At 40.2% G+C, this 25,752-nt stretch overlaps 2 protein-coding genes across 2 annotated transcripts; both read left to right on the top strand.

Annotated features, from left to right (window-relative positions):
• Positions 1 to 3,263: 3,263 nt before the first annotated feature.
• sptssb (serine palmitoyltransferase, small subunit B) lies at positions 3,264 to 8,310 on the top strand. Its single transcript, XM_027999637.1, has 2 exons — positions 3,264 to 3,834; positions 5,525 to 8,310. Exons 1-2 carry the CDS (start codon positions 3,699 to 3,701, stop codon positions 5,773 to 5,775), a joined length of 387 nt encoding a protein of 128 aa, XP_027855438.1. The 5' UTR covers positions 3,264 to 3,698; the 3' UTR covers positions 5,776 to 8,310.
• Positions 8,311 to 17,980: 9,670 nt separating this feature from the next.
• Positions 17,981 to 24,322, top strand: otol1b (otolin 1b). Its single transcript, XM_027999616.1, has 5 exons — positions 17,981 to 19,891; positions 21,494 to 21,933; positions 22,285 to 22,374; positions 23,167 to 23,238; positions 23,321 to 24,322. Exons 2-5 carry the CDS (start codon positions 21,507 to 21,509, stop codon positions 24,217 to 24,219), a joined length of 1,488 nt encoding a protein of 495 aa, XP_027855417.1. The 5' UTR covers positions 17,981 to 19,891; positions 21,494 to 21,506; the 3' UTR covers positions 24,220 to 24,322.
• The last annotated feature ends 1,430 nt before the right edge of the window (positions 24,323 to 25,752 follow it).

Genomic DNA, 25,752 nt, shown 5'->3' with positions numbered 1-25,752 from the left:
AAATTAAGGAAATCTGTGCTGATAAATCAACTGGCCGATAAATCGGTGCACCCCTAGAATTCACCGTTGCCCCAAAAGAGACTACTGCTCGATTTTGTGTTGGTAGTAAAAATATTGTAGCGGGAGTAAAAATAGGTAGTAAGAGGTAGAAAATTCAAGTCTAGGATTCCTGTATAAACCCTGAAAAAGCCGACTGCACAAATCATGGAAAGTAAATTACAACGTTCTTGTGTTTTTGCATAATGCGCGTTGGTTTTATTTGGAAGCTAAGCTGCTTTTGTTGCCTCAGCTGCAGTAAAATGGATTTAAATCTGCATCGCCTTGCCAAAGTGTTTATACCCCTTTTAATCATCTCACAACCACTAACTTACATGTAGGCTGTTGGGATTTTATGCAATAGACCATCACAAATCACTGCGTAGCACTGAAGCAGAAGAGGATGCTAAGTTTTAATCATCTTGCTACAAATAATATTGTAAAAACTGCAATGTGCCTTTGTTTACCACCTCATTTAAATAAAATTCAGTGATATTCAGTTGGAAATTAAAAAATTGAGCTCTGTGTAGGTTAAGATCACAGAACTTCTTCTTATACTGAAGGCCTCAGAAAAACAAACCACATTGTAGTAACCAAGAAACACACCAGACAAGTCAGAGAGAAAGATGTATAGAAGGTTAAAGCGGGGTTTTGTTGGTGTAACAGCCTTGAACATCTCATGAAATACTTATCCATTCCCTAAAAATAGACTATGGCACGACTGCAAACCTTCCCAGGCTTGGAAACCAAAGCTGTGGTGAACCATCATGTAAATAAGCCACTGCTAGCATGGAGGAGGGTGTTCTGGTCAAATGGAAGCAGGACTTAATTTTTTCCCCTTGCATCTGAAACCCTATAAAGTCGAAAACTCAATGAAGTCGAAAACAAACACTGCATACCACCCTGGACACAACAATCCCATAATTAGGCCTTGCTTTTTTGTAGCACTTCATGTGGTCTTTATTAGCAAGAAAAACAGAAAGTTAGTTTTTCTTCCGTAAGATGAAGTGATCTAACAGTCCAGTCTGTTGTCCAGATGAACTCCAAGGTATCTATATTCCTCAAACACCTCTGCTTCTTCTCCCATGATGGCATGATCTTCATGACACACCCACACACACGTCAACAAGGTATAAATAAATATATGTAGCTAACATCGGCGCAGTTTCACTTATTGGAACTATTTTGATATGTTAAAAAAACAAGGACACATATAGGCTGATACTGACGTTACTGTTACATATCCCTAAAACTACGTATCCACTTTCATCCACAGCTGTGTGATATTTTGTGTTGCTCTTTCACATGAAACCTCAATAAAATATATGAAAGTTTGTGGTTGTAACAGATTAACATGGGAACCAGCTTGAGGGGAAGTTTTGAAGCACTTCATGTGGTGTTTATTAGCAAGTGAAAGCAGTTGAATTGTTTTTCATTGTTCTGATTTTATTTATATATTTTTTTTGTTTAATTTTAAAGCAAGAAAAGTCAGGAGTTGTATTTGTTTTGTTTTTTTTACCACCAGATTTGTTGTTTTCCTTTATATAATCATGTAGTGTACACTCTGGAGGAGCGTGTGTGTCGCCGTGTTTTGGTCTTTTGTGACACATATCACATTTTACCTCGAGGAGAGCCGGTCTCGTTTTTCCCAAACCTGAGCTCGGTAATCAGATCCACTTGGGAAAGTGACAGAAGTGAATCCACAATGTGAGTGTGTGTATTTCACCATCACTATGTTTTTTTCTTCCTTTCTTGCGTTTGCACAGAATACTTTCACATCGTTAACTCTTGTAAGTTGCATTTTAAACTGTTTCAAGATGTTACAGAAAAACAATGTGATCTTTGCTGATTCCTTGTGTACATAATTTTCTAAATACCAATTTAAAAACAGGTCGGTACTCACAGGGTCGTTTTACCTCTAATCTTAACCTGAAATCTGTTCGGACAGATTCAATTTCCATTTATACCCCAACAAAACAAATAAAATAAAATGTATCCATGCATAACTGGTGCCCCTTATCAGTGCTGCCAGGTGTTTACACATCAATAATGCAGCGTCACAACTGAGCTGCTCAGCAAACCTACAATTAAGGAGATACGATTTCCTACATCTGTTCGATCCCTTCCCCAAAATGAAACAGGATGTCCTGCTTTAAAGTGGAAAAAGAAGCTTCCAGAAAGCAAACAAGGATGTCAGGTTATTCAGATTTTCTAGGCTAGTGTATTTATTTCGTCATTGGTCATAAAGGCTGCAAGGTTTAGCTCTGAAAATCTTTATATTGCTGCAGAAACTTCACACTGGGCCTCAAGTAATTTGGATTTTGTGGCATTCCACTCTTTTTCCAGGTCTTAATTATCCAATAAGATGAATAACAAGTCCTGAAAATAAGTTTTTAGACCAATGAGATTCAGTCCAGTCTTTTTCCTCGTTAGCAAAGGTAAAAACTGTTGGAGCTGAAGAAGAAAGTTTTGTTACCTATATCCTGGATATTGTTCAGGAAAATTTAAGCTAACCTAATAAATTTCCTTCTTTAATAATATACAGTATGCACTTGATGACTTTACATCCACTAAACCAGGAGTCTCAAACTCCAGTCCTTGAGGGCCACTGTCCTACAGTTTTTACATGTGTAACAGGTACAAAACACTGGAATGAAATGGCTTAATGACCTCCTCCTTGTGTAGATCAGTTCTCCAGAGCCTTAATGACCTAATTATTCTATTCAGGTGTGATGCAGCAGAGGCACATCTAAAAGTTGCAGGACTGCGGCCCTCGAGGCCTGGAGTTTGAGACCCCTGCTGAACTTTCCACGTATTCTTAGATATGGCAATCTGTGTACAGCCAGCTCCTTTTGTAATGATCTCAAGTGTTTATTCTCCTTTTGACAGACATCACTATCCGCCCGCTGAAAACCTCTAGTCAGCAGCCTTTCTTTGACTCTGTAAGCTACAACACAGCCATTACATAATATTACAGCGTGAAGAAATTCTGCTTTTAAAGATGTTTGTGACGTATTCTAAATTCAGAGTGAGCAGAAGAGTCAGGAGAAGCAAAATTCAAACTGGTTAAATGCAATGTGTCTGTTATGAGGAGCCACACACACACTTTTCAGTAAGATTTAATTTCTCTGTTACAAATACTTTTTAAATTGAGTACTTAGATGTCCTTGCAGTTAATTTTACATTTTACGATGAATCAGGTGTCGTTATACCATTAAATGTTTCAGATTTGGGGGTTACTTTAATAATGACCAACCCGGTTGCTGTGAGTGTGCAGCAGCTTGTTTTTCCGTTCCGCTGCTGCTCGCTGCGTCAGGAGGAGGGGGGAGAGAGACTGCGGCGCAGCTTCTGGCTGCAGGATGGCGGGACGGCAGCGCCAAGGATGCGGCATGGATTGGAGAAAAGTTTAGGAACGCCGCACATAGCAGGGCATCATGCATGGCGGAAAAAAAGAAGAAAAAAAAAAAAACAACCGCAGCCCGGAATACACCGGCTCCCTTCTGCGCCCTCTGATGCACCAGCCGCTTCCTCTTAGCGCACACTGACCGGCCTGTGCGTCAACCAGTCCGCCTCCTCCGTCGCTCCACCTGCATGACCCGCGAGCCAGGTGAAGGGTTAGTGTAAACACGAGCCGTGGGTGTGGTGCCGTTTCCAGAGCATGCATGAGTGCTGAATGTATACATATGAGAGAGAGAGGGGTGGACTGGCGATACAGAAAGCAGCGGAGCAGCAGGGGGGACGCGGGCTGCAGCTGGTCCTGTTGCAGAGGAGACAACCAGGGGGTTCCCACCGACAGAGGTGAGTAACAAACCCCTTCTTATATATATTCAATCTAAAGATTAATTGTCATTTCTGATGTACTTTTATTGAACTAAGCCGTCGGTCTGGGATGTTGCCCACAATCTTCCTTTTTGCAAACAATCAAAATAGTAGATGTAAACAAGTCCAAACGGTGTTTTCTGTTTGTCTCTGGCTCATGTTTATGCAGTCTTTATTTATGAATTTGGCCAAATCCTTTGTCAAATTCCTTTGTAATTAAAGCCTTCCCCCCATTTTCTCTAAAAAACAAAACAAAAACAAACACACATGTAAGTAGGCACACATTCAGCTGTTGGCCCATCCCTCCTTTCCACAGTGACAGGAGCTACACTCACATCTGCACAATTTTAATTGGAAAAAAATGAAATAAACACATCTTCCTTCAATATTTGTAAAATGGAGCACTTGATCCCAGAGCAGAAAGTGCTATAGATGTAGGTTAGAAAAACACGTTCAGCCGTCTGATCGTCTGGGGAAAATTGCACAGCCGCTGCTTATATTTCCCTTGTGAAATGGTAAACCCAAGCGTGGGTGATAAGTGATGACACCTTTCAGGTCATGTGGGAGCTGTGAGCGTGATTTCATTGGTGTTCTTCCTGTAATTTGTTTTGCAAGGCTTTCTTGATTTCAGGGCACTGCTGTGTTTATGTTTTTTTAGAGGTATTTATGTCCAAGAGTGGATGGAGTCCTGATGGGAATTTGATTTGCTCACCACTTCCAGTCAAACCCATCACAGCCTCCGTATTTATCTGCCTTGAACTGTCTGAGCTTTGATTGTTGTGCATTTTAAGATTCTTAGATTTCATGATTTTTGTATTAAGACAACAGATATATTGATTTAATCGCAGAATTTATTTCTGGGAATCTTACAGTTATTAGTGTCGGGAAGGAGGGGTCAGATTCATTGTGAATATGCCGATAACTTTCAATGGAAAACTATAATTTATTGATCTATTGATTGATTTCCATTTATTTACTCTGCTATGCAAGTCTCTGACACCATCGCAGACTTGTGTAGTGATTGGTGTAGTCAAATCACCACTCGTGTAGTGATTTTATTACCAAGTGATTGGTGGGTAATAAACAAATTAAACTATAACTCTCACCTATCGCACAACTAATAGTTGCTGTTACAGTTGCTGTTCTTTTAAAGCCTAAATAAATGTGATTAGAAAATAAATAAATTTAAATCACTTAAAAGTTGCCACTCAAACATCTGAAGTGGTAATGAAGTTGACTTATTTCTTTGGTCAACTTTGTGTTAGAGGAATCTTAAAATAATCTTTATTCACAAAACTAAAGTCACAAGGTAAACCAAACATTATTTTGTCTCAAGAAAACTGAAGCGCAGGCCAGCCCGTATTTCACATTGCGTTTGTATTTGGATGCATTCAATGCACACAGCACATTCTACATAGCTCATGTAATTTTAACATGTATTTCCATTTGTAACATTGTGGAGTGTTGTACTCCCATTTATTTGTGGTAGGATGGAAATTTAAATACGTTGTTTTGTGAAAAGTGCTGCTGCAATACTTTAACTTCTCTTTAACATTATTTACAGTCAGAACTTATGTTACAGTTCCAACTGTAAAATCTCATTCAAACCACTTCACTTTCCATTTCCCTATGCTTGTTTAAACCCCACCTCTGTTTGCCCACTCCCCAGCTGGCAGGATGAGCTTCAAAAACATGCGGGAGTACCTGGCCTGGCTGTACTACCAGTACCTGCTCATCACCGGCATCTACGTCCTGGAGCCGTGGGAGAAGTCCATCTTTAACTCTGTCCTCTTCTCCGCCATTGCCATGGTCGTCTACACCTCATACGTGTTCGTGCCCATCCACGTGCATCTGGCTCTGGAGTTTTTCTCCGAGATCATTGACGGCCAACCGGAGAGCGCCATGGCGCTCATGAACTAGAACGAAGGAGGAAAATGGAGGGAAAAGACTCATAAAAAAAAAGAAGAAGGGGCGGCGTGTAAATGTGACCTTAAGCGTCTCCCTTCTTCACCCAAACCACAAACCGGACACTTTCATCGACATTGAAAACATGAAGGTCTTGCCGGAATGATCTGGAAGCCTTACTCACTTCTTTTGGATCCCTCGCCCTCTGGCCTTACCTGATGGTATTACGCAGCAGTGCTTTAATTTCCTGCGCTATTGAAATGTTTGGTTTTCCTTTTCCTCGCCATATGTCCTGTTTAAGTGCATCCCACCTCCGGGTTTTGCATGACGGGGCCGTACATGACAGGTGGATTTGCATGCTTGACAACCAACAAAGCACAACCGGTCTCCTTTTGTTCTTCTGGATGCAAAAGTCATGAAGGTATTCCAGAAGTTCTGATTTTAGCTTATTAAGACCTGGACATCATGGAAGAAATAATCCCCCCCACCCCCAGAACTAAAGCAGTGAATGTTATGAAACTTTTTTCTCAACTTTTCTTTAATTTTTTTCTAAATCTGGTTGTGTTTGAAATGACAAACGCAATATATGCCACGCTTCACATGTAGCGGCACCCTGCATAAACTCATGTAAAAAACATTAGGATATTTTAATCTTTTACTGCAGTAACACAACCTTTCACAAAACATGGAGAAAGCCAACTTTTAATTTGAGAACATTTAAGTGGAGAAAAAAAAAATACAACATAGAAAAACGATTTACCCAGGTTCAACGTAGTTCACCTTCATTTGATTCCTAAAAAGTAAGTGTATTTAAGCAGTTTTTAAAAATTTATACTTTACTTTTTTAAGTTGATCAGAGTGTCTAATCATTTTTTTTGGTAACAGGTCTGTTTCTTGTCCACTATTCAAAATGGGAAAGATTAGAAAGCTTATACTAAAAAAAAACAACAAAAAAAAACCCCTCCAGGAATCCATTTCTTTCCCTCTTTTGCCTAATTTTCTAGCGTCAAATTAGCATTTGGGATCAGATATTTATGTTAATATGATCTAACACAGAGCCTTATTTTTTTTATCCGTCCCTCAGACAAGATGTCTTGCGAGACAAGTAAGGCAAACTTGTGTTGAGCTTCATGTATTAGCTCCAGTAAAACAGCTGCTTGCCTGCGCTTCCACATATCTTCAAAGATTCAAACAGCTGGAACTGTGACGAACAAAGCCGCTTTGCTTTGAGAAAGGAGATGAAAACAAAAGTTTGATTTTAAAGATTAGAATAATTTTTTTTTTTTAAAAAAAGAGAGAGATGATATCTCAATAAAACTAATTTACTTTAAAGGCCGGCCGGTGCCAATAAACACGGACAGAACCCAGTTAATCCAAATTAGGCCCCACAATTTCCAAAGCCGACAGCAGAAACTCGCAGCTTATAAATATGCACATTTTTCTCCACCTCTACTGGCAACAAATCGGCAACGACGTATACGTCTGCACGCTTCAGAGTTAAAAAACACACCTGGAGGTCTGTTACATGACGAGTCGAGGCCCGTAGCGACACACTGCTGTTGTTCTCACCTGCGTCGAATGTGTGTGTTGACACGTCACACCTGAAGACTCTCTGCTTTCTGGTTAAAATGGGAGGTAGAGCAGAGTTTATCACAGCTGTGTTGACATGCACCAAATGCTATGTTTTTAACTATGCTTGAGAAAATAAAAAAGGGGAAAACTTTTTTTTTTAAGTTTCCTTTATGCACTGAAAAGCAAGCTGAAAGCATGCAGCGCGGAAGTGACTACATTAGAAGAGGAAGCTTTAGCTATGCAACAGATGCGAACCTATCAGTTACATCTGGACCTGAGTCTGTTTAGTTATGCGCCGATCAAAAGGAGCAATAAAAGAATAACAGCGATGAAATGAGCCGAGCCCTCTCTTTATCTCAGTTTTTTTTTTTTATACGATGGCATGTCGGAAAGGTGTGCTGAGCACTGAACGGGGAACAAATATTGATCTAACTCTCCTCTATGTCCGGGCTTCGCTTTGTTCGTGGCATAGTTATGCTTTGCACGTATTTGCTGCGTCACGCGGCTGGAAAATTAGTCGGAAGGAAAAAAAACAAAAAACATCTTCCTCGGCTGCAGTTGATCTGTAGAGATGGCGCCTAGCATATTTCTGAGTTGAAGATCTGCTTTAATTATTTGTGCTGCGGATCACTGATGACTTGCTAATTTTTATTTACGTATGTATTTATGTTCATTGGTAAATGCTTGGCTGGTTACAATGTCAGTTACCAAACTTTTTATTGTTCAATTATTTATGTTGAAGTTTCTCGTAGGCCATGATTACAGCATTGTTTGTTCTTTTATCTCTGCCTTAACGTGCTTTTGTATTATGTTCCCTTGACTTTTGATAAACATTTTCATCATTGTCCAGCAAGAATGAAGAGGCCTCTAAGATGCTCTTTTTTCTTTCACAGTTTACCAAACTGAATGTTGTATTTCTACATGGTAGCTACACATCACTGTAGTAATCGCAAAAATAAAGGCATCTGATGACACTTATGCCGTCTCTCTCTGTCTCTTTTTCGTGCTTGCTGTTTTTGCCACAGCTGTTGGGAATAGTTTGAGGTAGATATTCACGTTGGATGTGGCTTCAGCTGCTTTGAAACAGAAGAAAGCCGAACCAAACCCGACCTGAAATGCTAAACCACATGAGATGGATTCGGACAATAAGAGGACGAGCCATCAAACCAGTTCTTCCAAGCCGTGTTTTGCCACGGTGAACCGCACACCTGGTGAGCTGCCCGTACCCACAAAGCTCTGGTGTCCTCAGGCCACGGTCTTTGTTTGACCCATTATGAAGTATGTAACACTTGACTGACACAAAAGAATACTCCTCCAGGCCATTTTCTGAACGCAGTGCCAAGAAAAGTAACGAGTCCCACAACTTTTACAATTTTGCTACGTTACAAAACATACACTGCACAAAAATATAAATGCCCCATGTCAAATATAAGTGTTTAATGAACATTTGGGTTATGCAATATATAGAGAAACTCAAAATATATTTTCCGTAAGTACTGATCTTCATATCGGCATTGATAACATCGTGGTTTGGCCATTTGTGGCGAATTGACAGTCCTTTGAACATGATAGTGGTAGAGGAATTTGATTTTGACCAAGTTGGCTTCTTGTAGGCGGTGACGGACAGTCTGAGGTGTGATGCGTCTGTTGTGCTGACCAATAGTCTCACCAGCTGTGTGTGTCGCTGGTCTTAGCCGATCCCGCAGATGGAGGAGCCGGATGTGGCGATCTTGTGCTAGAGTGGTCACCCGTGGCCGACGTGTGACCACAACTCACTGAGTAAAGCTCACTGACAAGTTGGATTAAAAATTATACACAAATAAAAAGAAATGTTACTTTTGTACAATAAAATGTCAGAAAATGCTCATTTACAGTTGTAAACTTCACATGGCAACGATATTTGACATGGGGCGTTGATGTTTTTGTTCAGTGTAAATTTGACCCATTATAATTGGTATTTATGCAATAGTGCAACACACATGTACTGCATAATCATGGTGGTTACAGTAAAACATGATTGTTTTTCCACATATTTTCCAAACAAAAGTTGAAATAATATGGCGTTTATTGGGTGTTGAGCCCATTTAGAGACTGAAACGTTCAATATGGTTCGGGTATTGCCCAAAATACCTGAAATGTAATAATTTGATAAATTTGTTTAATCAAAATTGTAAAAAATTAAATTAGACTTAGATGTCGGATTTGACTGGGCCATTCTAGCACATGAATACATTTGGATGTAAAACATTATCGGTCTCGTCTGGCTAAGGTGAACTTTGCCCCCAGTTTCTCAAGTCTTGGCTAAGATAATAATTGTTTTGCCAACAGATTCTACCACCTGAGTTGTGGATCTCTGCAGCTACCCCAAAGTTACCCTGGACTACTTCTTTAACTGATGCTGCCATAATTGTATATTAAACTTATTCGTAACTTTATCTGACCTGTCTGGATACAGGCAGAACGGAGAAACCTCCATAGTGATCAAATTACACACCGGTGTTTAAGTGACCTCTGAAACTCACTGGCTGCACTGCTATACAGAATAAAGGTGGATGAATGCAACTGCATGCCGCATTTTTTTAGACATTTTTAGAAAATGTACAAAAACTAAAAAATCCCAATAAAAATGGTATGATTGCTTTTCCAGGGCACTTTACTTGTAATGCACATTTATGTGGCGAGGATAGAGGCTCGAGTAGCAGCTTACCTGTGGTGACGTTGGACTAAAGGGATCGGAAGGGTTGCAATGTTTATGGGTTGTAACCGAACACCCTTCACCTTGTATTTTTCCAGGATGTTGGAAGGCAATACGTGCAACAGCCTCAGTTGTCTTCCCCGCACATCCTAGCCCAACCAAAATGCCACTGTAAGCCTCTGTCCTCCTTCTTACATTCCTTTCCTTATGTCTTAGTTGGTTTTTACCTTTCTTCGTCATAAAAAGACGAGGCTTTTTCTCGTTCTGTGTCGTCTGCGCGGCATAACGTCTGTTCATGGTCTTTGAGGAGCAGCTTTGGTGTTGACACTGACCGTGTTAGTTTATGTCCCGTGAACGAAGGGGTTAGAGGTCGACTCTATAAAGAAGAGGTGTAAACAAAGTTCCTAAACACTCAAGGAGACGGTTGGTGTCCTCTTTCTGCTGTGTGGCCTGTTAGTGATGTTCACCCAAACAATAGGAAAAGGTGCTGAGGTGGGAGGGAGACATGCTTCAGTAATGTTCACACACAGCACACCTGACACAAAGGAAAGCACACGTCTTTGTGCGTTTTTCTTGGCTCACAACCAAGACTAGGGTTTGCGACAACAGCCCAGTTAGTGTTTAGATGTTGATATGAGGTGCTCATGTTTGCAATGTGTGGTTTATAGAACTAGAAAATTACTGCTGAGCACAGAGAGAATCACTTTAGCAGCAGCTTGTCTGTCAAAAACAGCGGAGGTAGGTTAAAGTTCACCACTGGTGAGGAAAACTAACACACTTGTTCCGTAAGATGAATCGTGAGAATTAATGTCTCATATTCATCAATCTGAAAATGTGTTTGCCTTGATGAGATGAAATCTTTTGACCGACCCAAAGGGGTTCCACAGGGTGCCGTTCTCGGGCCCAACTTTTTAAAACTGGAATAATCCGGATGCATCATGCCTAGTTCTAAATGTTCGAATGCATAAAGAGGACAGAGTGGTGTGTAATGGCCTGCTTGTTTACAAGCCTTAAATGAAGGTAATCATGCAATTCAATCACAACATCGACATTTTCAACTAGTAACATTTTTCTTCCTGAATTTACACTGGGAAGGCTGCTGGTGATATCCACCAGCTCTTCCATTGCAACCACTATTGTTTTCCTATTTCAGATCTTAATACAACATGAAGACCATACAACACACACACACACACACACACACACACACACACACACACACACACACACACACACACATTTCTCTAGATACACTTACTTTACAATGGCTCCTTCTGACTGGTGTGGTATTAGAAAGAGGGGCACACAAGCACGAGATAATAAAATACAACTAATCTGCCACTTGTGCCCTTAGCAAGTTTTCTATTGCTTATATGCAGTAGGTTTTTCCTGCAGCTGATAATAGGAGGACTAGTCTAAGTGCTTTCACTGGGACTATGCTGTATTTTATTCTCCCCAGAATCTCAGCTTGAATTTTAATTGGAGTCCCCTAGGGCACTTTAAAAAAAAAAATCTGCCACTGGTTGCATTCATTAAGTGTTATATTGTGTGTCTTTAAAAGCTCTGTATATCTTATCTGATTTGAATGTAAAATAGTTTCTGGCATTGTGTCTCTGAGACAAGATGTTCAATCCAGGTCCTTTCAGTTGTGTCTTGGTAAGAGACGTGTAAATATTTTAGTCATCAACACTTGCATGTGGCAAAATGCCCCAACAATGAAGTTTACTTCATTCGTTCAGTACATTTTACTAGACAAATGACGTAAAATGAGTCCTGTAATCCTGTAATCAGTGGGCTGCTGCTTTGAGCATTAGTATAATTTGGCCTAAGCGCCGCGAAGGCCTATTGTAATCATGCTGTTTGTTATTACGATTCTGCCCCATTAATGAAATGGCATCTTCGAAGACCCCTCAGACACGGAAAAGCTGACTTAAAGCCAACATGTTCCTCCAGATATTTCGTTGTCCTCCTGCACAACTAGCATGTTGGTCATTGGAAGATGGTTCCTCCCCCCGGTGTCCATAAGTTATAAAGTCAAAATTCTGAGATTAAAGTCAGAACTGCTTTATATTTTTTTCCAGTGGCCCTAATCTTCTTCCGTATATTTCTGTGTGCTTGGATCTCCTGGTAAATAATTCTCTCAGCTTCTGTAAACCCAAATTCATGCTGGAGTTACATAATGTTGTGTCACTGTAGAACGCTAGATTCAGGTCCAATGTAGGTCAACCATTCGCAGCGACCTACAGAAACCCTATTAAAAACTTGGTTCACGGGCAGAGACAGTGCACAAATGATCACAGCTCAATGTGACTATATGGCTAAGTAGATTACATTTAATCTTTTTAGCTTTTTATAAAAGAATTTTTGCAGTAAGTCCCACTGAATAAACATTTTCTGTTCAGGACTTAGTATTGAATTAGCTGCTAACATTAGCACTCTGGGAACAACCAAGCTAGGGTGTAAAAGTAATATATCTCACCTTACATATGAATCCTTGTCTAAGAAACTGTCCACTAAAAAAATCTAAAAATACAATTTAAACAATAAGATCCTTAACTATTAAAAGTTAACTATTAACACTGCAAAATCTGACATTGTACGTTTCTGCACCTCCTAATTTTTCCTGTACACTGCTGATCCACTTTTGTCTTTTTTTCCCCCACACATACATTATTTTAAATTAACTCCCTTGTGACCAACTACCTTCAGAACATGAAAACATTTATCTTTCTTTCAATTAGAACAGTGTGAACAACCATTTATGACTCAGACTTTAAGCATTTTGAAGCTGGATCGGTCAAAGTAAACTGGCTCCACTTCCTTCAGATGAAATTCAAAACTAGCACCAACGCCACACGATGCAGATTGCAATCAGGAAGTAAATGCAGCCAGTTTACTTCTGTTGGTGCAGTTTCAAAATGTCTAGAGTCTGTTGTGTACAATTGTTTCAACCTTTCTAATCAAGAAAAAGATAGTGAACGCAACACTTTATGCTCTGAAAAGCTGCTTCAGAAATCTGCTAATAATTTTCTGCTAATAATTCACTCCTGAAAAACACCAGCAACTTATAAAAAGTTTTGAAAAGCTATTTATATGATTAATATAATAATTAAATTTGATCTTCCTTATTATTGTTTTTATACAAGTGATACTTCCTTTTATTAAAATCACTACTATTTCTTAAACCCTAGTGATCACACTTTGTTTTTATGTTTAATAGAATTCAGTATCTGGTAAACCCGGGGTTTTGTTTTCCTGTTAATGACAATCTTGTCCGGAGTAGTTATGCTAATAGCTTCAGATAATTCATAAATCAAATTATTACATGCAGAATCAGGATCACATACATTAAAAACAGTGGTCCAAGCTTTGGTCTCAACGTTTGCACCAAGCTGTAGCAGACTTCTTTCATTCAGCACCTTACAACTTATCTCACGATGGAGAGCTGCAGATTTATGTACTACGAAGAGAACTTTCAACACTGCTATCCAAGCGCATTCCCACATCAGCATGGCATCAAACCTCTGACCAATCAGACAACACTTTGCACAGAGCTCTATAGTTTGAGCCACGACTGGTGTCGAGTTCAGCAGGCACAGGGCTTTCTACTAACAAAATGAAATGGTTTTTTGTCATGAAATTGTCTCAATAAGCACCAGTTTTGGCACCTCGCATGAAATATGTCAGACCTTTAAGGAGTTTTTCCACTGGCAATTTGGGCACTAACCACTTAATATCTGGTTCGGTTCTACCCCAAGTAGTGGGCTTTTCCATTATCTGCTCTGTTCCTCACTGGGCGGGACGTGAGCAGCAGCAGCTGTGGCGAACTCTCTACTGATCTGCAGTGAACAGTTGATCACAGCTGCAAGGCACACTGAACAATGAGAACCTTGAAGTTCTGGTTCTGATGAGGCCGGAGCGGCGCAGAGCTGCCAGGGCCGTTCGAGGCTGCTTGGAGCTTTAGTATTTTATTATTATACTACTAATAATAATGGTAATAGTAATAACTTATGCACGCTTTTGGCTTCTACACATAAAAAACAACTGCATAATGTATGAAAACATTACAAAGTATATACATTATACTTTGTTCCGTCTGGGACACAGAACAAAGTCAGCATTAGAAAAATGTACAAAACAAACTATGATCAGTGCATAGAAAAAACGGACTCCATCCATCCATCCATCCATCCATCCATCCATCCATCCATCCATCCATCCATCCATCCATCCATCCATCCATCCATCCATCCATCCGTTTGCTCATTCATTGATTTATTTATTTATTTGTATGAATACAGATTTTTAACTAATGGCTGGACTATACAGTATATTCCAGCTGTGAAATCTGTAAAATGTTTACACATGATAAAAATATCAGTCTAGGTCTGTGGTGAACTACGCTGAGCAGATCTTTAAGACACTTTTGGAAGTTCAGGCCAGCAACTGCTTTCACAGCTCAGTGGAAACAGTTTGGGACGACACCAACAGGCTTTAATGCTTGAGTCACTTTGCATTGCTTCACATTTATGAAGAATTGTCGCTCATTAACCACATGACTCAGTCTAGTGCGGTCAACGTGTTTTTTGAAATTTTTAATCTGCAATCTCTTGGCAAGAGGTATGCACTATCACAGGAATAAAAATGGCCAGTGCCCAGTTCTTCCTCAGTGTTACATCTATTTAATGGGCTTGCTTTGAGCGAGCATTGTTTGCACGGCGGGGTGTGTTTGTCTGTGTCTGTTGTTCTAGAGTTTTAGCATGGAGCTTGAGCAAACGCAGGCTTTTGACAGGAGATATTGGATATTCTACACACAAAGTATAAATGTCCACAAAATGACGGTATTGTATTAGCTCTCCAAACTACAATGAGGACATACCTGCTGTTTGTTTTATTTGTAGGGGCGTGTGTGTGTGTGTATTTGTTTTAATTGTTTAAACTGAATATTATGGATGTTTCTGGACTGGTTACAGTACACCAAATAAGCAAACACTGGACATTGATTACATTATGCACACAGACTATTGAAACTTCAGAATATTACCGCCATATATGTACAACAGAGGTTTCCTGAGGTTTGACAATAGCCATTATTTCATGCGTCCAAATGATTTCTTTCTTCTTTTCTTCGCCGATGTTTGATGAAACGGGTATTGTGTTGCGACATTAAGAGACATTGTGCAATTATTGACATTTTTACAGATCAAAGATAGACGAGAAATCTACTGCACGACACACCTCCCGTTTCCGTGGAATCCGATCCATGAACAAGTGGAATATGACCAAGGGAGAGGCTGATAAAAACCATAGCCTGGGTGGGGACTGAGTCAATACTCTTTCAATTAAGATGAAAAATGTCTTTAGTTGACTCTGTTGACTAAAAATGAGGCCTGATAAAGATTGACCTGTTTATAATCGGTAAACATTTGTAAAGCTAATATTAGTATGAATTGCCGTATATATTCACTTGATTGCAGTTACCTTGTGGGGCTCAAACCAGATACATTGCAAGCCATAAATTCATCTAAAAGGGCAAAGAAAAAAGAAAGTCTGCCACCAAGTGGACATGCAAAGAAATAGTAGTTTTTGACTGTCCATATGGGACCTTTTTGCTCGGGTGTTAAATTTGCCACAAAAGTACACCAAAGCTGACTTGTGATGAAAGTATTTCAAAGTGGTTTTGCTCTGCTACTGTTTATAGGAATAAGACCTTAAGTAAAAATTCAAAATAAATAAATAAAAAATTAAAACAGGAAATGTCCCAGCCTGAGCAAGCTGCTGTGAAGGAATGTTTGACTGATTCCCAAGAATTTTACTGTGAAACTCACCAAGGCAGGGAGGGACAGAGAAGTTGATACCAGACCTTTCTAGTCCTTCTGAGGTTCATGCAGTTTGTTAGGCAGATTAAAGCTTACCACTGAGGCTTGATCCTAGTGGGAAAGTGGAGCCAAAAAAATAAATAAAATAAATATTGGACAGAACAGCTGAAAATGTCTTGGAAAAGATTTAATTTAATGTCTCTCACTGGGAGCTGCAGAGGTCTTTCACGTGGTTCTGTTCTCTGACCAATTTTTTACATTTCTTTTTTCAAATGGACTCAGATCTGACGTATCAGAATGACGTCATTTTTACACATTTTTACACAGATCTAAACCGTCACCTTTACTATCTCTACAGTATCAAGTTCAAGAAATTATGAATGCCCCCCCTAAAAGTAGTTTTTACACCTATTTGGCCCTTTACACCTAAAGGCCCAGCAAAGACTGTACTTCCTGAGGGTTCTCAGGAGGAACAACATCAAGGAGAAGCTGCTCCATAGAGAGCATACTGACCTACTGTATCTGCGTATGGTATAACAGCAGCACTACGGCTCAAAGGAAACGTCTCCAAAGGGTTATGAATACAGCCCAAAAAATCATTGGCTGCCCTCTCCCCTCACTGGAGGACCTGCACAGCGACCGCTGTCTAAGAAAAGCACAACACATCACAAAGGACACTTCTCACCCCGGACATTCTCTGTTCACACTGCTGCCTTCAGGCAGAAGATACAGAGCAACCAGAACCAGAACCAGAACCAACCGTCTCAGAGGCAGTTTCTACCCGATAGCAATAACAAAACTAAATGCAATCAAAAACAACCATTAATCATCATAAATGATGTATGTGAGAATGTGGCTGTTCTTACTTTGTTTTTTTTTTTGCCAGTTGTTTGTTGATTCTTGTGTTGTGTGTGAATTGTGAGACAGTTATTTTTTGTTTGTTTGGGCATGTGCACCGACTGATGGCACCCTTTGAATTTCGTTGTCCTTGTGACAATGACAATAAAGATTTATCTTATCTCTCTTATCTTATTTTGTTAATAAATATTTCTGCAATAATGACCATCTCAGACATACTATATTAACATCACTAAATAAAATGGACTCACTTAACAACCCATACATATTTATGTATGTAATACATTTGGTTTTCAAAGTGGGAAAAATGTATCTTTGTATTTGCACATCTGAATCAAAGTGCTTTAGGAAGCACCAGAGATGCTTGTAAATGAAAACGTTGTTATAGAAGAGCAAACTACAACTGGTAATTGCCCAAAGTGATAAATTATCACATCATAATATCTCAGCAGGGAACAAAAAAATATATACAAAATTGCAATGTTTAGCAAGATATAAGTGACAATCATTTCATAGTTTTTATTTGCTTCTTTGCTTTATTAAACATGTCTAAATCCCTCTCTAACTTTCTCCTCACACATTCACAGCAGCTTGAGGATCTCCTTTACATGCAGAGGGTTAATGTAAGTTAATACACCTCCATCCAGCTAAGTCTTCTTTGGTCCTCTCTCTGCTCGGCTGCACTGGTAACTTAACTCCTTCCTGTCTCCATCCTTTCATGGTGTGTGTGCACAGATTTAAGAAGCTTTGGTGAACTATTTTAAAGAAGCAGAAGTCAGTCAGTTTCGTCGAAACAAAAAAAATAGTTCAACTTTTATTAAGACTTTGTTAGCTTCTCGATATTTTAAAGCTGCAGTGGGTAACTTTTATAAAAATGTCTTTTACATATTTGTTGAAACTGGCACCATGGTCCTCAAGTGAGAAAAATTATCTTCAAAACAAACAAAAACCTTTTTTTGTGGTCCTGCCCCCATCTGCAGAAATAGACCGCTCTGGCCAGAAGCAACCAATCAGAGCCAGAAGAACTTCTTCTGGCTCTGATTGGTTGCTTACTCGCTTTACTCGCTTTACTGAGGTTAATTTTCTCGTAACTCAACTGTTCAAACTAACTTAATCCACTTAACCTTCCCAGACATGTCACAACACAAACTCTTTATTTTATATGTCCTTTTTGTAGCACTTTTTATTTTTTTACCTTTGTTCACAATAAACTCTTCTGATGTTCAGTCTTGAAAATCACTAATAAATAAAATGCATTATTATTATAAAATGTATTTTGTCTGATATTTCAATTTATCTGATAATCAGTTAAATTTGGTTTATTTATACAAAGCCAATTCACAACAAATATCGTCTTGAGGTACTCTGCAGAGAAAGTGATTTCAATTCAATCATATACCGATTGTTGTTTGTAGTTTCCATCCTACCCAGCATATTTCGTAGACTCGTTGACTTGCAGCATTCACTCCTCCTGGACGATGTAGCAACAGTGGACAGTCGCTTGTGTTGTTGACTTTACAGCAATCCCGTATACCGAGCATGCGTGTAGTGACAGTGGAGAGGAAAAACTTCCATGTAATACGAGGAAACCTCCAGGAGAACCAGAAGAAGGATGTGAGAAAAGGTCGTCAGTTTTTACTCCAGTAACCTAAGCCTATAGCAGTATAACTACAGAGATGGCTCAGAATAATCTAACCCAGCCTACAATCAGAAACATTTAAGTGCCAAAAAAGCAAAAATAACATTTTCAAAGGACTGTACTGACAGCGTCTAAACAAGCAGATTTTTGATTATAACTTCTTTGCAAGGTTACAGAAACTTTCATAGCAGTTTCGAAGTCAGTGGCATTGATAAGTGGTTATTGTGTCCCACGTAGGATATTCTCAATCCGGTAGTAGGAAACAGCTGAATGTGCATAAAATGTGAATCTAGGGGCTTCTTGGTCACTTCCAGGCTTTAAGCCAGAGTACTGTTGCCAGAGTATTGTCAGTGTACAGGTGAGCCTGGACCCTCTGAAGGCAAGGAGGAAACCAAAAGAACTCTAGTCTTTCTCACAAGCTTTCTGCATTTTCAAATTTTCTTTGGACAGTTCACATTAGCTGCAAAGTGTTTCAAAAATCATGCTTCAAACAAACACAATCCTCATCCTTCAGATACCGCTAACCCTCTCCATTTTCCCCAATTTCCTTTCCCGTCTCCCTGCTCACTTTTAGCCGGTCACAGATCTCCCCAAGGACACGGGGTCTCCGGCAACCGAGGCATGACCACTTTTCAAACATTCTTTGTCACTGGTAAGTCAAGAGTTTCAGCTCGACAGCCACCTGAAAATCACTTTTCGACAAAAACCTGAGGTGATCCGGTTACGCCGCAAGAATGAGTCATTGTCCAGGCCTCACAATCGCAGCTACCCAGATGTCGCTGCCAGCAACCTTGAGAGTTCTTGTGCAGGAAGAAAAGAAGTCCGCCACAGTGATTAGGCGAGCACTGCAACTGCACTGATTTAAAAGGATAAGTGGGTTCGTTCGACAAACAGCTCAGGTTTTAGCAGCACCTCAGTGATTACGAGAGCTCTTTAGGCTAAAGCTTTCCTCTGGATTCCAACCAACCACTGGTGAATTGAGATAATGAGCTCCCTGTGCTATGGTGCCAGTTTGCAATTATTGCACACTTTGTTGAGAATATTAGCTTGCAAGATTAGGATTAAGAATTTTGTGGCTATCTGATTGTCCAAACCTACATCTGAAGAAAGAAAAAAAAAGCCATTGGGCTCTCTGTCTCAGACTCCTCTTTGCTTGGCTTTGTCCCACCTTAAGAGCCCGGACTGAAGGAATGCCTCGCATATCGGGTGACCCATTGCCCCGGCGGCCTCTGCTCCTTGCCCAGATCACGGGAAGGGAGTGCACCGGGCGGGCGCTGTATTCCGTGTCACAAAAGCACCTTTCTACACAACAGGGACACAGAGAATGGGCCACAGCACAGTGGTTCTTTTTGGGTCTCGGCCCACCATAGTGGGATTGCGGACCTCCCCCTTTGTTGCTTTACCCACAAAAAACACCCCTAGCCCCCAATGATGAGATGTTCTTTCACCCAAGCCTGGCAGAGGTAACAGAAGGACCTGGAGCTCCTGGTGTGGCAGACAAAACATCGCTAGAGAGGATAAATGACTTTACTACTCATACACATTTGGGTGAGTTCTGTTGAGATTACGTGTAGAAATTTGACAGAATGCTAAAGACAGTAAATCTCTTTTTTTTTTTTAAAGGCACAGGACATAAGATTGAGTTTACCTGCATGCATAAACACGTTCATCTGAAAATAGCAATGTAGTTAATAAAGACAATTAGCACGCTTTTGCTAATTATGCACAAGCCATGACCAGCTGTCCTGCAGTTGTCCTGAAGGGATTTCAAAGTTGTCTTTTTTTGGACAGTGGCTGTGATTTTACTCTTCTTTTGTTCAGCTCTTCCTCCCAAGCATAAAAGGTTGGGTTTGTAAACACATCTGAGCAATGCACCAATTTCAGAAATCAACTTGGAGCTAAAAAGTAGTAATTTACCTGTTAACATTTGTTATTTTTGATATTTCCTATTAAGCCGTCTAACTAAAAGCAAAACAAGTATGATAATCCCTTGAACTTCAAAACCTTTCACGTACTGCAAGGTTTAGCGAGGTAAAACTAATTTCAAGACTTTTTCCACACGCAATGTGACACATTGTGTACAGTCAAGTGACTTGTACATATTTATTAATTATTAATTTATTTTATATGTATATATAAAGTTGTAATAACCAGGTGAGTCCTTCACCTAATACTTTGTTAAAGCAACTTTTGTATCAGTAATGCAGACGTTATTTTCATCCTTTATTAGAGTCACAATTTGCATAGTGTTCGCAAAAATTCAAAGGATCTGATTATACAAAGGTATCAGTCAGGAGGAGAGTAACAGCAAGTCCACAAAGCGCCTTGGCGCTGTGCCTTGGCGCAGTAAGCGCAGTAAGCAAAATTGAAGAAATCATGAGACAAAATAGATATAGCAAAAATGTAATTGTTACTGTACCGATAAAAATAAAAGACGCAACCTGGTCATGAAGGCTACAAAGAGACCAGGAGAAACATTTTTTAAAGAAGCTGCAAGAATTCTCAACACATACTGGTTATCCTCTTACCAGTTGAAATACTTTCCTGTTTTCTTCATACGTCTGAAATGAAGAAGTAAGGGAACGACAGAGGCCCGGAGAACCAGCCTAGAACCAGCTTTAAATGAAGCATGTTTGGCACAAAAGAGGCACAGAACATGCCTGAAAAAAATACTATACAAATATATAGTATTTATATTAGCAGTATTAGCAGCATTATGCTCTGAAGTTCTTATGCCTTTGAATTTAGTGCCATGATTGCCATCGGGTAAAAACTGTTTTTAGGCGATTTGTCCTGGTTTTTATTGCTCCGTATCTCTTGCCTGATGGCAGCAGCTGGAAGAGACCATGGCCGGGGTGTGAAGAGTCTTTTAAAATGTCCAAAACTTTCTTGTGGAGCCTGGAAGTGTAAATCTGTTCCATAGTGGGGAGTTGCACTGGTGGTTTAGAAAGCGCTGATCTCTAGTGTGAGCTTTTCCTCACCAAATAAATACATAGAAAGTAGATCTAAAAACGTTTGAGATTAAAATAATGCAATAAAAGCTAAATTTATTTAATCTCTGCCCATGCTGAGGGATGCTGTATAAGTGCTACAACAGATCTGAGGTCTGACTTGAGATCTTTCTGTTGTTGTTTTCTAATACATTGTCAGATCCCAGTCAACAATGAGGATTATATCCTGCCAGTGGACTCTTGTGGCTGTAGCTGTGGTTTCAATCACTGTGGCATTCTGCACTAAGACCAAACCTACAGCGAAACCAAAGTACCTGTACACAAAGAAGCCTGCTCCACATGTCACGCCGCACAACCCTGTCACTACCAGTGTCCCCAAGACTCTGAAGATAGTGGTGACGCCAAACCCCGTGCAGCCTCAGCCTCAGCCTCAGCCGCCGCCTCCGCCGCAGCCCACCGCAGTCAGGACCACCTACATGAACCACAACCTTCCACAGCACTACAGTGAAAACACTGAGCCCACAGGTGTTGGTCCTGACAACTACACGCTGGACTACAACGAGTGCTACTTCAACTTCTGTGAATGCTGTCCCCCCGAGAGGGGCCCCAGGGGGTCGAAGGGAGAAAGAGGCTCAGCAGGTATCAAACTAAATGAGGTTGTAAATGGTATTATATTACATAAAAACACTTGTGTGTGTGTGGGAGTGTGTGTGTGTTTGTTTGTAATCCCTTGTGGGGAGCATTTTCCTGACACATACTATGTTGTGGGGACCCACCAGGCTTCGGTCCTCACAAGGGGAAACACTGTTTTTGGGTCAGGGGTCAGATTTTGAACTAAGGGTTAGAGTTAGGTATGTAATGGTTAAGGTTAGTATAAGGGTAAAGTTTAGGGTGTAGAAATGAATGGAAGTCAATGGAAATTTCCCACAAAGATAGCCATGCAAACATGTGTGTGTGTGTGTGTGTGTGTAATTATTTTTTCTTTTCTAGGACTAGCTGGTGATATAGGGCCTGCGGGACCACAGGGTATACCCGGACCACCTGGCATGAGTGGTCCAATGGGCTTTAAAGGAGATAAAGGTATGTACAATCAAATAAAGCAAAATTTATTGTGACAACATGCTTCCTGATACAAATAATAAAATATGTGTTATCAACTAATATAAGGGCATTTTATTTGTAAGACTATTCTATGGCACAAAAAGTCACTTCACAGATTAAGCACGAGATAAAACAAAAAATAACATTTAAAACAGAAAGAAATGCAAAGAATATCAAAAGAGGGAAAGGAGCTAAAATCAGGCAAGTTACAGTGCCTCCAAGAAAAATACTGGATGACTTTGATTTTCTTTAACCAATAACATTTTCCAACCTGAACAAATACTTTGTAGAACCACTTTTCCCTGCCGTTGCAGCGGCAAGTATTTTGAGGTATGTCGCTACCAAGTTTACATACAGAAAGATTGAAACTTATGAAAATTCTTCTTTGCAAAATAGCTCAAGCTCATTCTGATTGGATGAACAGCATCTCACGCAAACAGCTATGGAACAAGAAAGGTGGTAGGAGTTGAGTTTAGAGAAGGTAGAAGGTGGGTGTCTTTTGCAGAGAGATGATAGCTCACACTGAATTTGCAGAAGATATGGCCAAAAGGAAGGAGGCACATGATGAGCAAAAGGGGGCCAAGGATAGAACCTTGAGGAACACCAGTGGCAATTGACATTACTTCTGGATCTGGATTTACAGGTTTTAGGTAAAGAGAGTTCACAAAAACGTTGGTATTGGTGACACCAGAGGCTAAGTGTCTAATGCCGTTTGTGTAGCATTCAAAAACAATCGATTTTGTACCTTACTTATTTCAATGAATCTTTCAGGGGAAAAAGGTGAGAGAGGACACCCTGGAACATCAGGCCCACCAGGGATTCCAGGAAAACCAGCACAAAAAGGTCCACAATTATTCAGATGGTTGCTTAAATCTCAAATACTTGTGCATTGGATTTATTCTGACATCACTTTGAAACTTTTCAGGTGAAGCTGGCCTCAAAGGAGAAAAAGGTGACGTAGGATTTCAAGGTGTCAAAGGTAAACAAGGAGAAAAAGGAGACCATGGCCAGAATGGAACTGCTGGGGAGAAAGGGGAACCAGGACTGGAAGGGCCTGTTGGACCTCCAGGAACAGCTATGGGTCAGGGTCCTAAAGGAGAAAAGGGAGATAAAGGAGACTGTGGCATATTTGGGGAGAGAGGTCCTAAAGGTGACCGAGGGGAAACCGGGGCTCCGGGCATTCAGGGTGCAATGGGAATTCCAGGATTACATGGCAAACATGGCACCCCTGGACCCGTCGGCATTAGAGGGGATCCAGGACACCCCGGACCTCCAGGAGAGCCAGGAGTGTCAGGGCCTCAAGGGCCGCAAGGGATACGAGGGATGCCCGGGCCAAAAGGGGACAGAGGGTACCCTGGCATCAGAGGTGAGCGGGGCTTTCGTGGATTAAAAGGAGCAAAAGGTTCAGGGATGCTTCAGAAACGCTCTGCCTTCAGTGTCGGCATCTCTCCAAAGAAATCCTTTCCTCCCTCTGGCTTCCCGATCCGCTTTGACAAGATATTCTACAACGAAGAAAACCACTTCAATATGAGCTCCAACAGCTTCACATGCGTCCACCCCGGGGTTTACGTCTTCTCCTTCCACATCACCGTGCGGAACCAGCCTCTGCGAGCCACACTTGTGGTGAACGGGTTACGGAAAGTCAGGACACGGGACTCCCTATACGGCCAAGACATCGACCAGGCATCCACTCTGGTGGTGTTGAGACTGGCAGCTGGAGATCAGGTCTGGATGGAGACATTCAGAGACTGGAATGGGGTTTACGCCAGCAGCGAGGACGACAGCATCTTCTCCGGGTTCCTTCTGTACTCAGACAAAGCCTGAAGCCCCTTTTTGTTTGCGACACCGGCGACTTCTTTCTTCTGCTGAACTGTTACAACCTCACCACACAGGTGAAATCACCAAATACTGAGGGTGCTACTCTGTAACTGTGAATTATTTGTCTGTAAGTTTGTTATTATCATCAAACGTCTGGGTCAAATTCTCTCATTTAGAAACTTCTAAATAAACCAACCACTCACGACCTCAAGAGACAAAACGGACAGCTGTAATGACAGAAAATCAAGATTTAAGTCATAATATGGGAAAGGAAGTGCAAAATGAATGTATGCAAATGCAGAAAAGAAAACAACTAATAAATATATAAGATAAAACCAATGTTTATATAAATAAAGAGTTAATGTGAAAGAACTGCTTGTCAATAATGTATGTAGTACATGCAGCCATATAATCTCACAAAAGCATTCAAAAGTACAACTATTAAGTGCATTTTGGCAACATGGACAAAAACCCCACTTAGGAATAATAGTAAATGACAGATTTTAATAAAATTACTGGGGGCAAACAATTTTGGCAATGACAAAATAGGGTATGAATACTTTTGCAAGGCACTGTATTGTGAAAGATTTTAAAAAATATTTTGCAATTTTTAATTCCTCCATGTCAGGTCTAACAATTTCTCTCTTCCTGTAAAATGAACTCTGTTTTTTTCCCCCTCAGGTAAATGCTAACACACGATCAGCTTTGCATGTCAAACACAAACATCTCCTGTCATCTTCTTCCTTATGTGTCTTTTGCTGTTTCTTTATGTTTACCAGACATGTCCAGTGCCAGAAGAAATTATTATCACCCCTTCAAATTTTCCACATCTTGTTTCATTAAAGATTTATTCAAAAACCTCTTAGTGTATAGTTCTTAAAAATAATTAAATAAAAATCAACACAAAACAATCCATTATTGTCAAATGTAAAAGATCCTTTCAAGGTTTTTTGTAAATGTATGGAACAAATATAATAGATTAATAATTGTTAATTATACACTACTACTAATAACAATAACAATAATAATAATAATAATTGCTAAGGTTGTTTGGTCTTTCCAGAGATATGTAATTGAATTTTATTCAGGGGTCCCACTGTCTGATGTTGCTGCAGGAACAGATACGTAGCTCCTGAAGATTTCTCGCCAGTGTGCTCCGGGTAATTGTGGTCTTTACAAATGAATTGCTGACTTAGTTCAGGGGCATCTTAGACTCAGGTTTTCGGAAGATGTTTTTATATTTGGTAACTGTTAATTTAGGGTTAGGGTTTTTTGTTTTTTTCTCTCCAGGTATGATGCTTGACGTTTAGACCAAATGTTCTGTTTTGGGTTCATCAGACCAGACGATTCATTTTCTTGATCTGTAAATCGCCACGGTGTGTTTCGACAAGATTCAAAGGCTGACATGTCTGTCCGGTCACTGCCACAAAGGATCGGTAACTTGAGAATTAGCAATGGTTGATTTTCTAGATGTTTCCGTCTCCACAAATGAGACCTGGATCTCTGCCTAAAGAACTACAAGGTTCATGATTAACTTTT

Source organism: Xiphophorus couchianus, chromosome 18 (genome assembly GCF_001444195.1).
Source record: "Xiphophorus couchianus chromosome 18, X_couchianus-1.0, whole genome shotgun sequence".
NCBI lineage: Eukaryota > Metazoa > Chordata > Actinopteri > Cyprinodontiformes > Poeciliidae > Xiphophorus > Xiphophorus couchianus.
Note: the sequence above shows the minus strand (reverse complement) of the source record. Positions and strands in the feature narration are given on the sequence as shown.

Bases quoted from the DNA above. Each gene is read 5' to 3' on its own strand.
- otol1b (XM_027999616.1), top strand. From the start codon at position 21,507: ATGAGGATTATATCCTGCCAGTGGACTCTTGTGGCTGTAGCTGTGGTT. The intron at 21,934-22,284 runs GTATCAAACTAA...TTTCTTTTCTAG, and splicing joins GGGAGAAAGAGGCTCAGCAG to GACTAGCTGGTGATATAGGG. The intron at 23,239-23,320 runs GTCCACAATTAT...GAAACTTTTCAG, and splicing joins AGGAAAACCAGCACAAAAAG to GTGAAGCTGGCCTCAAAGGA.
- sptssb (XM_027999637.1), top strand. From the start codon at position 3,699: ATGAGTGCTGAATGTATACATATGAGAGAGAGAGGGGTGGACTGGCGA. The intron at 3,835-5,524 runs GTGAGTAACAAA...CCCACTCCCCAG, and splicing joins GGGGGTTCCCACCGACAGAG to CTGGCAGGATGAGCTTCAAA.